The following is a 13,891-nucleotide window of genomic DNA, read 5'->3' as shown; positions in this document are numbered from 1 at the left end:
GCTATTAAGCATTGTGGGTGTTGAGGTCGGATGTGGCCTCACTGTGGATGAGTAGGCTACACTCATCGCAGCTGAGTCCTATGATTGATGTTGGGTAGAGGTCAAAGTGAGCAGGAGCGGTCGGGAGCGGTGCTTTTCTACTTTTTTAAATTAGGTTTTACTGTTCCTATACTTTTATTTTAAAAAGAAACCGTTCCGGAATGGGTTAATTTAAAAATAAAAGTGTAGAAAGAAGTTGAAACTTGCACTTGCAGTGCACTACACTGAACGCTCCCTAAAACAGCAGGTGCAAGTGTTTGGGAGTTTGTACTGTGTGTGGACGGGGCGTGGTGATGGGGTATGTGGGGAGTGGGTGCAGGCCAGCAGGGAACATAGTTCTGCTACTTCTTTTCGTACACTTCGACCACTGATGTTGGGGGGGTTTGGTTAGTGGGAGGCGTGTGGACTGATGGGATCTGCCTGGGGTTGGGAGTTTGGGCTAGTGTGGATAGTGCAAGGAGTGTGAACTGGTGTGGGCTGCCTGCGGTCAGGGGTTTGGGGTAGTGGGGATAGTGGGAACAATGCAGACTGGTGGGGGCTGCCTGGGGTCAGGGGTTTGGGGTAGTGGGGATAGTGGGAACACTGCAGACTTATGGGGGGCTGCCTGGGTTTGGCGGGTTGGGGTAGTGGGTCGGGTGCAGACTTGCAGGGTCTGTTTGGGGTTGGGGTAGTGGGGATAGTGCAAGGAGTGTGGACTGGCGGGCGACTGCCTGGGGTTGGGGTGGTTGGGGTAGTAGGGGTACTGGGAGGAGTACGGATTGGCAGGGGATGCTTGATGTTGGCTAGTTGTGGTAGTGGGGGTGGTGAAAGGAGTGCAGACTGGCAATGGCTGCCTGGTTTGGGTGGTTGGGGTAGTGGGGGTGGTGGGAGGAGTGCAGACTGGCTGGGTTGCCTGGGGTTGGGAGGTTGGGGTAGTGGGAGGAGTATGGACTGGCAGGGGCTCCCTAGGGGGTTTGGGGTAGTGGTAGGAGGGCAAACTTGAGGGTGTTGCTTTAGTGAACAGGAGTTAATTTGTAGTTTTGCAGTTTGTGGGTGTGGCTTTGGTTAGCGGGTAGGGGCTGCAGTTTCACCTGGGTGCTGGTTTGAGTTACGGGGGATGGGCCACAATTTCACCAGGGTGCAGGTTTGAGTTATGGGGGACGGGGTGCAACTTCACTGGGGGCTGCTTTGAGTTAGAGGGTACGGGCCACAGTTTCGCTGGGTTGAACTTTGAGTTGTGGGCAAGGATTTCTTTTTTGGCATTTGTCCGGCGCAAAGGTTGATTGCGCTACTTTTTACTTGCTGGGGGATGCATGTGGGCGTTCTCTGCGCAACCCATTATTCTTTGTGCGTTCGATTACTTTGCACTTTTAATTCTATGAATCAGCTGACGCTGCACATTTTTTAATAAGCGCAAGCTTCTTTACGCGCAAAGTAATTTGCGCCAACTTTGCGACACTTCTCTCAATCCGGCCCTAAGTCTGTCTACGTAAGCATTATTGGTAAAACGTAGTTCATTTCGAACAGTAAAAAAAAGTGCAACATTCAAAAGAGCCGTGTGTTATTGATGGTTCTCTTCAAAAAATGCCTTTGTGGTGGAACCAACAACCACTAAAACAAACATATCTTTCATTTAGCAACGCAAAGGAGGAAATGGCAGCTGCGTGGAAAAGATGAGCGGGAGATGTGAGTTGTACTGTAATGGCGGGCAAAGTCCACTCTGACAAGTCATGGCAGACCATGATTACACGATCACGAAACCAATAAATGGGATGACACAACCTTGCACGTTGCGTTAATGAATAACCCGAGCACACAAAGGAATATTTACTTCATGCTGCTGTGGAAGCTGACTTTCTCTCCTTTGTGTCACTTAGACTATTGTTTCGCAGTGAAATTATATACTCACACATCACCCACACACACACGTCCGGTGGGCTCGTGCTCGGAACATCATGAAAAAAAAAGCCAAGGCAGGCGGCCCAGGTGAGCATCCTCGGCGCTCCAAATGCCCGGATAACTCGGCGTTCTACCAGCAGCGGATCCCTGCCTGGACCCCCGCTCTCACAGCTGAACCCGTGCTGTTCATCTTCTTCGTGATAGGAATTTTCTGCGTGGCTGTGGGGGTCGCGTGGATCGTGTCGGTGATCAACGTCAAGGAAATCAAGGTGATTCTGTTTGTTCTATGTGCTGCTGGTAAGAGTATGATATGTTATGATATGTTATTTATAACGCACTTAATACCCAGAGGTTTCGAAGCGCGCACCCGGGGATCGAACCTGTGGTGCTCGTGAGCTAACTTTGAAATATTACATTATTGGATAGATTAACACAGGATGAAAATGATATTGCTAGTATGTGAGTTCATCATTACAACATATTGCATATTAGTTATTCTGGGAAATAGATGTTTTATTGATATGACCATAACAGAAATAGAAGCAGAAAACACACAGAGCCTGTTGAATAGAGAGCACTCTACAAGTGGGCATTTCCACACAGCACATAGCTTTCTCCATATTGTGTCATCTTATAGCTGAATGCATTGTAAAATAGCCACACGGCTATCAAATCAGAGGCCACTGACTCATTCGATGTAAGTCCTAGGAAAAGAAATCATTTTGAACGGTGGTATGTATATAGATGTCACAACTGACAATAACCTCTAACACAGTCGGTAAGAGACCATCCTTTTGAAGTGACTGGTAACCAGGACCAAGTTATGCATTTGAGGAATCTCCTGTGTTTACGTCATATTAGATTCTGCTGTGTCTGACATCCATTGGAAGTCATTCTTTTTTACAACTGCCATAATATCCTGGTGCTGCGATGCCACAGCAGAGGACAAGGGAATATATGTACAGCTGCTGTGACAACATTGCGGGGGATTACACAATGTTCTCTGCCTCCACCTGCTTTCCTTTGACCCAAAGGAAGGGGTAGGGGTGCCTGGCAGGACTCTGGATACACTTTCTGTTCTGTAGAGTGTAGGCTTTATAATGGCCCATTCATGCCTCTGCTCTCCAGCATCTGCAATATCAACATGTTTTGTTACTTAATTTCTCTTCAAATCATATTTTAGGAACTTCTTCAGGGAACGTGAAAATACGTTAGCTCCGTACTCGTAATAGTCCTAAGCATGTGGGGTCTTTTAAATTCACAATATTTTAAACCGATTTATGGATAGAGCATCTCTTAATTTTGTTACCGCATCTAATCATTCAAATGTCATTTTGTTGACATATCTATTAATTCAGATTCTCTTCTTTGTGTCACCAATTAGTGTGGCTACCTGCAATATAATATCACAACAACAACTACATTAACGTTGTACATCGGAGTAGGCAATTTTGTAAATTTGCCAGGTATCCTTAATTATGTTTACTCAATGCAACACATGCCATCTTGAATTAACTCACGTTTGCAGCATTGTTCTCTCTGACAATCTCTGAAACAGAAGAACACACAGAAATCAATATTCTCTGCATCATGATCTGGGTTGATCCCATTGATCAAAGCTTGAACGTGAAACCCTACCATCAAACAACTGACACAAATTCCTTATTGCTATTCTCTAGTTTTCCCCCAAAACAGGCGAGGGAGAACTAGCTCTTTTAAAGAGGCATTTCTTGAAGAGTCTAAAGTATTATGCACAAAATGGGTCAATCATGGATATCCCAAAAGAATAGTAAAACGGTCATGTAGCTAAGAACAATAACAGAAAAGGCCTTCATGGAACTCAATAAGAAGGATAAAACAAATGATGGTATCATTTTTGTCAGTACATTTACTAATTTGTCTAATCGAATTAGGAACATTATTTTTTTTTTAAACTGCAGGATCTTAGAAGGTAGAAAGGCTCCACTGAAGAGTCCACCATTTTCCTACAGAAGAGGTAGGAACCTGAAAGAGCTCCTTTCAAAGAATGATTTTGTCTTCCATCCTCAGACCAGCCGTTGATTACTGAAATATGAGACATGAGTAAGACAGTTGGCCATAGGCCATGTGGCCAGTGTAAATGTTACAGACAAACTAATAGGAGTACACAAGCAAATATTGGACTTAAGAACCCTTGGCAGCAACACACACTGATTAACTGTGACTCAATGATGGTAGGTTTATGTTATATGGTATCCCTGCAAGAAACAATACATCGGTGAAACAGAGGGAACGATTAAAATAAGTATCAGTTAGCATAAGAGCTGCATCAGAAAGCTGGTGATAACTGCCTCCTTGGCAGAACACTTAATTAATATGGGGCACTGTTGTGAAGATTAAAAATGGACAGTGCCTCTAAAAATGAAACCGAGTGCCGACAGTGAAGGTGATAAAACAATTGGTCGAACAAGAACAGCATTTAATTTTTCCAACAAAAAGTAACATTTCAGTGCTAAATGAGTTCATTGAATGGAATAGAGTTTGATACCTGATCATTTGAATGGTTGAACAGAGTTTTGTCACAAATATGGGCCTCATTACGAGTCCGGCAGCGGTGCTTCCGGCGGGTTGTCGCCGGACGCCTAATATTTTACCGGCACCTAGCTTCCCAGTGCTACTGGCACATTACAAGTCCCAGCGGACAGGGAAGTTAGGTGCCAGAAAATGTTAAAAAAGGACTCCACGGGAATGGGTTAACGGAAGCACCGGCACCGTTACTAATGGTGCCAGTGCTTCTGTGATGAGTCTGCCTACCATGGCTGCTGTGCCCAGCAGAGTCAGACCTGTAGGGCGAGATGGCCCGGCAGGCAGACTCAGAGTGTGACGGTCCGGAAACAAGGGTGCCGGTAAGCTTATCTGCACCCTTGTTGCCAGACCGCCACACTATAATGAGGCCCACAGTCTAAATGTATTCTTTGTAGCACTATGGAATCAGCTGTTATTGTACTCAAATCTCGGGTACAACAATGTGCCATATTTATCAGATGTTCACTGTACGATGGTGCTGAACATTGCAACGTGTCTGTAAATGAAAGACACAATGTTTGTGGGTTACGTAGCTTGGTTCACGTGACAACATCACGGTTATGAGTTTTATATGGAAAAGGTGCAGTTCATTACTAAGCGTGCTCCCGCAATCTGACATGTTGATTTGCTGAAGGAACTAAAACTAAGGTATGGTTGATTTATTGTTTCTCCCCGGAACCAAGTAGTAGTATTGCTCGGTAGCGAATGAATGTGCCATATGAGAACTGAATTTTAGTTTTGGTCTAGTTATAAATAACACCTCTCAGAAAACTATTTGGACCTTCTCAGTTTGCTCAGCTCTGCGTCATCCATACAAATCGTGCACGTAAACTCTTTTTTCTCGGCACTATACTGACATATAGAGGCTCTCTGTTGCTATGTTGCGTTCGACATGGCAAACGAGAATGGATAAAAAGTTTTCATCTCGTTATAGGTAATTGGTTTTCTGATAATGAAGCAGACTGCACAATATCACTACATTCTGTATCGTTTATACGAACAGTATATGTAAGCTTTTCCCATATCTTTACGCTCATTGAACCACACTCTCTGCTGTTTGGCTCTGCTTTATGGACCAGACACACTTAGCCAATGTGCTGGGTGTTATTCTGTTTCAGAGATTGCCCGAGAGAACAACGCCACAAACACAAATTGATTCAAGATGGCACGTGTTGCACTGAGTAAGCATAATTAACTATGACTTGCAAACTTACAAAACTGCCTTCTCCAATGTACAACATTAATGTAGTTGTTATTGTGATATTATATTGCATGGGGGGCCACATCAGTTGGCGAGACAAAGGAGAAAATCTGAGCAAATAGATATGGCAAACCCCTTGCTCACTATTCTTAGAGAGGCACAGATCCACCCTACTAATGAGGTCCAACCAGACCGAAACACGTGTCTGGGGTTTCTGTTGGTACTCTTGTTCAGAGGAGAATTGCCTAGCATTTCGGTGCTGGACTGCCCCAGGGCAGGACAAAGACTGATATGTTTGGGATATTTCTTCTCTGTGAAAGATAGTGAGCTAAAGACTCTGGGTAAATCTCTCGTAACCAGGACTAATGTCTGGCAGAGGGACTCGCAGGACCCCCCTTGTTAATCAACAAAATAATAGTGACACCAATAGGAGCATTTGAATGATTAGATGAAAATTAAGAGATGCTCCGTCCCTAGTTCGGTATAAGGCATTGTGAATTTAGGACACCATAGGCTTAGAACTATTAAGAGCACAGGGTTAACATATGTTTACATCCCCTTAAGAAGTTCCTATAATATAATGCAAAGAGAGATAGAGGAATGACACATGATGGGTATTCTTCAAGACTACAAAGAGTGGCTACATGTTAAGTGCTTTTTCACCCAAGTCTAATAAACAAATTCCTAGATCTACTCCATTCTGTTGATGGTGATAAGCCAACAATATACTACTGTTGTGCATGACGTTAGTTCAAGTGGGGTGTTTTGTAAAATTGAGAAATGTGTACATCGCAAAACAAATGTCAAATCGTCCTAACACATGAATTACATTTAAAAATAATTCTTCATGAAGTATTTGTCACTTTACAAGTGTGTTTTCCTCATGTGCAACATTTGTTTATTTTAATTATGATGGATGCTAACACTTGCTGATAGATATTTTGACTAAAGTGTATTGATACATTGATAGAGAAACATTTGGTTGTGTCTCTTCGTGTCGCTATCTGCAGTAATTCGTGTGAGGTTTTGTATTGTAATATAATTATTGAGGTCAACACCAAACAGTCCATCACCTCACACTCCATTCCCACTTCTTCATATGCAGGATACCTGTCTTTATTGCAAACTTTGAGTTAATCCTGCAATCTGTGATTGATTTGGCAGAGGGGAAATGGATGACCACAAGAGATGTTGATTCAGATGAAGTTTCTTGTAGTGTGTTTCTCTGTATTACCTGAGCGCTGCTGGCTGGAATCCCTATGATGGGGTGTCCATGAGAGAGAGAGCGGAATGTTGGAGTGTGTGTTTTGAATGAGTGTTCCATGTGAATCAGTTGAAGTGTGAGATGGAGCGTGAATGAATGGTTTGTTGGCTGTCTATCTCCAGGGTGCATAATTACGAAAAAAAAAATCAGGATGAAAGATCCTACAAGCGATAGTGTAGTTCTGCATATGTATATTTATTTTAAAATGACACAGAACATTTTTGGTGATTTGACAATTAATTTACAGTACTTTCGATAAGCAGGAAAGTTTGAAAAACAAACGGACAAGAGTGATTGTGAATAGTGGTAACACAGGTACTCAGAGGTATTGAGGTCAAAACTCCACATGGAGGCACATTCCCACGGCAGATGAGGTAGGAAGGACCTACTATTAAGGGAAGGTGTGCCTGAGACTGAAAAATGGTCCCAGGCGTAGTTCACACAAGGTGTACACAACAGTTTTTACAAAACATACACGAGAGGGGGATGGTACAGTTGTGTCACGGGGATCGACAGAGGTGTGTTTTGGCCAAAATAGAGAAAGAGGTGGGTGAATAAAGACAATTGAAATTGTAACAATTCTGTGAAATTTTACAAACAAATGTCATTGACAATATTTTGGAAAATTAAAATATAAATTGGTGTGGGTGGCTCGATTTTCAAGAAAAAGAGGAATGCTTTCTGTTTCTTTCCTGTAGGACACACTTTTACATACATATGTCCTCTCCACTCCTTTTCTAAGACACTGGTTAAGGGCAGGCCTTGTGAAAAACATTGCCCTGGTAGCAGGCCACAGGCAGCACGCATTCGCAAGCCACTTTTGACTTGTTCTAAAAAGTTACCATTTTGGAAACGACTTAAAAAAGCAAATACTGTATACACAGCTGGAATTCCACAGAATTGTAAACATAAAATCTGACTCTATATGGGACTACCTCTGCCAAAGATTGAAGTGATGAATCTCAGCTCATGGATTCATCTGAACGTCACCTTTGACTTTTCTTACCATTACAATCAATAGGCACTACCGTCGGACATTCTCGCATGCCATTCCTTTTAGTATTTCTCTATATGCAGTAAGTACAGCCAACTATAAAGTGAATACTTGACATGGAATTAATGTAGACCCTCATTGAAAATATAACACAAACGATTTTTAGAAAAGTAAAAATCTTTAAACTTTTAACAAATAGCTTGAACATTTCTGACAAATAAAACTACTGTATGTTGAGTTTCTCATACCTCATAATGTTCTTTTTGTAATTTTGGTAAGACTGGGCTTACAAAGTGTGTAAATGTTTGAAACCATTGGCATTTTTTTACTCAAGTTTTAAAGTTTCTAAAAAATGTAAAATCTATAACCATTTTCAATAGTTATACCTTCAATAATGTTTTTTATTCAATTTTAATGGCTTGAATTTAGACTCTTAATGATAGGGAGGTAATACATAATGTTTTGTGAAAACAAAGGGCTTGCCCGTCGCACACTGAACAAATAACACTGACCAGAGTCCCTTACACCAGCCTATAATATGCAAGATAGTGCAACCCAAAGTCTCATTGTAAACCTACAAAACACTTCTGTTTCACCAAAACTCTAAAAAACGTTCAATTACTCCACATCACTCAATCCATCAATCTCAAAATTCTGTGCATCGCTCAAAGACCTGCCTAGTAGTCTAGATCTAGCTACCTTGTAAGCAGGTTCAAAGGTTCTATGTAATATTTTCAAATAATGGAGGCTGCACACAAAAGATGTATACTTTTCAGCTGATTTAGTGCAGCCTTCAATATTCCAAAATATCACTTACGGATGATCCTCCGCCCTCTTCTGTGCTGGTGGAAATGTCCACAAATCAGGGGTTTTCATACCCTGAAACTGCCCTCACTCCCTTGGCCCTGTTGGATATATTTTGAGGTTATATCTATTACTTTGTGGTCTTTTTTATCATGATGGTATTTGGCGGTATTTCATAATCCTTGGCAATATATTGTGGTAACCTTTGGGTTATTGTTATGGTGGTGAGACTGATTTCAGAATACTGCCTAATACTTATTTTTACCAGGGTCACTAACAATAAACAAAATACTGGACTTGATACACTCTGGATGGATGGCGCATGGCATCCTGTGCTACTTTATGTAGAATACCACACTACACCCCTTTGGCTGAGTTTCAACAATTGTAAAGCATGCAATTGAAATACGGCAAATTCATTCAATCTCTCTAGATAAACAGCACACAGCAGCTGCTATACTTTGGGATATTTCTCACCGCACCTCTGTCTCCTTATGCATGTTAAATAAAAGGCACTGAATGTGGAATAAATACCATGAGACTAAGTTACTTTTTTTAAAAAAAGATTTATTTAACATTTTCTCTTACAACAATGTGAACCCCAGACCGTTCCCCAACTCCCCCCCAACTCCCACCCCCCTCCCACCCCGGAAGGTTCTCGTTTGTTCTTCATTTCTGTGCAGGCTTATGTTCTCATTAAGTCCGATATTCTTATATTATGAGGGCACCATTGCTCCATGTAATCTGATTGCAGATATTCTAGTATTTCTCCCCATTCCTTTGTAAAGGTCTCTTTCGTTCCTTGTAATGTATGTGTTAGCTTCTCCATGGTCAGTTGTGTCCATACTTTCTGGAGCCATGTGAACATAAGTGGGGGCTCTCGTTTCTTCCAGTTTTGGGCTATTGACGCCCAGGCGGGTATTAGTAGACCCATGAAGCCCCGCCATTGTGATTTCCTGAATTTCCTAGCTGCCTGATCTTTGAATCCGCAAAGCCATACTTTTTCACCTAGGAATTCGGCCTCTGGAAATATTTTTACAATTTCCACCTTCAGTTCAGACCAGAAGGTTTTGATTTCCCGGCAGTCCCACCAGATGTGTCTCCATGTGCCCACCTCCGGGCAGCCTCTCCAACACGTGTTTGTTGTTTGTGGGTACATGGCGTGTAGTCTCTCTGGAGTGTAGTGCCATTGGGTTACTATTTTTATCCACATTTCTCTTTTTTGGACTGATCGGGTCATGTTCGGTATGGAGTTCCATAGGTCTTCCCACTGGCGTTTGTGGATTTCCTCCCCCAATGTTTTCGTCCACTTGACCATGTATGACCAGACTAAGTTACTTTTGAATCTATTTTTTTAAATCGTAAAATAGAAATATGCAAATTATACAGAGAGGCACTTACGTCCACATTGTACTTCCTAGTGCAAATATATTTCATCTTGTAATAGCTTACAGCGCTTAATCTGTGCAAAGCCCTGCCAACTGTCCTTGGCATTGTGGAACTTGGCAAGAGAAATACGCTTGAAAAAACACAGCAAGACTTTGAAAAATATTAACGCAGTATAACATGCACATTACAAATAGGATCCCTAACACAGCACCTAAAATGAACTGAACTATTTAACCTAAGCAATCTGTTATCATTCATATAATCAGACTCTCACTTAACTTCATATTTACCTAGATTTGTTAGCAGTATTTCCGACACGATTTGGCAGGGAAATCTTCCCCAGCTTTTTTGCCTGCCTTGCACTGGGACACCCAGATAAGGATTCTCAAGAGTGCAGCTTTTCTAAGGATCGTTAGCCCAGGAGACAGCTTGCCAGCACTGAACACTGTCTGCCAAGCCAGCACTCTGCTCCTTCATCTCCAAGTGCCCAAAGAGGAACTGCCAGAAAAGAAACTGCCCCCCGCTACCCTCTCGCAAAACCCTTTTTAATCAAACCCCATGTCAGTCAAGGAAAACACCTCTCCTTGAAAAGATCATTCCACTGATCTGGCACATGATTTCATTGCTGGAGAGCAAAAAGATACCTCTCTCTTGCACTTCCTGCACTAAAACAATGCCATGTTTTCAGTAGAACGGATCTTTACATTTTTATCACCCAGTGCAGATTCAGCCTGCACATTTAAATTGCCATTTTCAAAGCATCATGCATTTTTCTCAATCGGAAACCCAGTTGATTTCATCATGGACTAATTTGCACTAAATGTTATTAATGGATTCAGTTACATGTTAATTATATTAGTATTATATCTAGTGCAGCTCAGTTTATTGAAATATCATCCTGAATCAAAATGCAATTTCCAGCATGTGCTCTGGCATCTATTTAATTCTGCCTGAGACTCACACTCTTGAGTCCAGTAATGAGTTTCACAGCCTGGGCACCAGTTGCAGTTCAATCCCACGTTAACATGTGCATGCTGAAATGATAAATATAACTGTTAAAATTCAGAGCCCCTACTCCTACACTCCCTCCTTTTTTCCTGCTCGGATATAACCCAAAATTACTGCAGGATAACACACAAATACGCTCTAAAACAGTCTAAAAAATCATTGAAAATAAAAAATATGCAAATGGGAAATTAATACATGAGAAACATTATGAATACATTTCTAGTCTTCAGCAAAATAATTAAGTCTTGAGCAAAATAAAGAAACAAAATCTTTAAGAAAGAATAAAAAAAAGTTAAGTCTTTTTTAATCTCTTGATCACCTTTATCTTTTATTAAAAAGATTATTGGTGATCTGTTCTTTTTTCTTTTTTTTAAATGTTCATCTTTTAATCTCTTGATCACATTTATCGTTTATCTTAATTTTTTTAATTGGTGATCCATTCTTTTTATTATTCTTTTTTTATTTTTGTAGCTTCTTTTGTTATCAAACATTAAAGGAAATCATAATTTTCAGAAAACATAAATCCATAAAAAACTGTGCTATTGGCTCCAGTCAAATTTAAAAACCAGAAGAAAAAAATCAGTTTGTGATAAAAAATCAATTTGTGATAAAAATAGTCTGTGATAAAAATAGTTTTTGTAAATCATACTCTGTCATAAAATAGTTTGTGATAAAAAATAGTCTTTGTAAATAATTCACACAGGAAACCGTTCTTGGTGGAACTCCTCCATTCCAGGACTTCATGGGACTTCTTTCGGGGTCATCATCTCCACATCTTTTGGGATCATCATATTCACCCCCTTATTCGGTTGAGGGGGCTTTCCCGGGGACTGCAATTCAGTGGTATCCTCCAGGGATCTGGTGCTCCAGGGATCAGGCGCTGATGGGGAAAAACATAATTTTCCCAGAGTAAAAAGAAAAGACAACTTAAGTATCAAGCACATCAAACCTTGTACTTTTCCTTTCTCAATGCAGCATCTGAAATCAAATTATGCACAAAAATGCAAATGATAGAAATAACATAACATGCAGCCAAGACATTTACCAAATCACTACTGAAAACAACATGAAGTAATCAGAATAATATCACATGTTTTTTTCAGATGACAGCCTCAACCACAACACCCCTTTATCTTATTTGTCTATTTGTATTTTTGTTCACTAACTTCATATATATATATTTTCTTTTGACCACTTTCCTTCTCCTTTTGATATCTTCGCACTATACACACCTAACCACTTGCTATTGCAATTTCTTTTTACTCCCTGCTAGTTTCAATTCACTCTAGTCTTTTCAGTTCATATTTCGGGTGAAAGGGTTTAATTTGATTAACATGGACAAACGGTTCTACTGTTAATCCTCCCTCCTTTTTAGCAATTCTGTAGACCACAGGTGAAACCTTATCTACAATCCTGTATGGTCCTTGCTATGCTACAAGGAATTTAGAGTTTTTATGTTTCCCCTTCCCGAAATTAAACTATTATACCTGGTCTCCTATTTCATATTGCAAGTGCTTTCTCAATTCCTCCACATATTCATGAATTGTGGACCCATTTAAAAGTACCTATTCATTTGTTCTGTAAATTAAGTGTTGTGGCAGAACCATTTTCCTTCCAGTCAATATTTCATGGGGGGCTGAGACTTGTTGATTTTGATGGTGTAGACCTAATTGCTATTAGTACCAATGGAAGCTGCAAATCCCAACTAGACCCTGCTTCGGCTACAAACCTTTTCAACATATCAACTATCGATCCGTTATACCGTTCTACCCCCCCCGAAGAGGAGGACCGGTAAGAAATGTATAGCTTTCTCTTCCGACTCAAGATTTGCCATATTTTTGTCATCAATGCACTAGTGAAATGACTTTTTTTTTTTTTTTTTTATTTGATTTGATTTAGCTGAATTCAATCAACTTTTCAAATTTGTATATTTATACAGAAATAAGAAAATAGATTAGACTCAATTATCAAAAATGAGTACATCGTTCGCATTAGTACAAGAACAATAAAAAGAACATGCAAACAACTTAAAATAGCATATGTGCATCACAATCACGTATGCATATAAATTCTCCTAAATAAAAACCCACAAGAATTTCATTCACTCATAATGTGACAACTAAAATTTGACTTATGTCATGTAAAAAAACACTTATGCTTGTCATACCAAATTTAGAGATATATTTCTGTTGGTAAAATAGTCTCTAAGAAGTGTATCATTGATTTCATGATTGAGATTCTGGGACTGTTTACTAGAATGCTCCAAATCTCCTCATCATTTCGCTCCGAATGCAAATTTATTAATTCATTAAATTGCTTGGATCGCAATGATTTTAAGTAAGGACATGACACTATCAAATGCTGAAGTGTTTCTGCAACAGTAACAGATTCACAATAACGACAATAATTTTGTTCCGGGGCTATCATTTTTCGTCTCGCCAGAACTTCTCTTGTTGGCCATAGATTTAATCTTACCCGCAAGAACTGATTTCTAATTTTCGCCGAGGGGCATTTTTGGAGATAGCTAGTCATTTGCCCCAGACAATTAGAGCGAAAAGTTTTTGTATTAAAATCTCTGTACTTTGTACAATTTTCGTAATTGTGAATCCACGCCCATTGATAAAGTTTTATTTTGGCTCTGGTTGGATTCTCTATTAGATTTGAAAGAGAAATGTCAGCTTCCATTAGAGTATTCAAAACTGAACTACGCCATTTATCAGGAAAGTACTGATTAGAAGAGATTAGATAG

The 13,891-nt window shown here is 40.3% G+C and overlaps 1 protein-coding gene across 1 annotated transcript in view; it reads left to right on the top strand.

Annotated features, from left to right (window-relative positions):
- Window positions 1-1,920: 1,920 nt before the first annotated feature.
- LOC138526450 (cell cycle control protein 50C-like) overlaps window positions 1,921-13,891 on the top strand; it is a 218,930-nt gene continuing 206,959 nt past the window's right edge. Inside the window, exon 1 of the mRNA XM_069637212.1 lies at window positions 1,921-2,186. Coding sequence (XP_069493313.1) covers window positions 1,974-2,186 — 213 coding nt within the window. The 5' untranslated portion in view covers window positions 1,921-1,973. The remainder of the gene's footprint in view (window positions 2,187-13,891) is intronic.

The sequence above is a fragment of the Ambystoma mexicanum genome, chromosome 7p, assembly GCF_040938575.1.
Source record: "Ambystoma mexicanum isolate Mex_15411 chromosome 7p, UKY_AmexF1_1, whole genome shotgun sequence".
In the NCBI taxonomy this organism is placed as follows: domain Eukaryota; kingdom Metazoa; phylum Chordata; class Amphibia; order Caudata; family Ambystomatidae; genus Ambystoma; species Ambystoma mexicanum.
The sequence above is the reverse complement of the archived record's forward strand: the minus strand, read 5'-3'. Positions and strand labels throughout refer to the sequence as shown.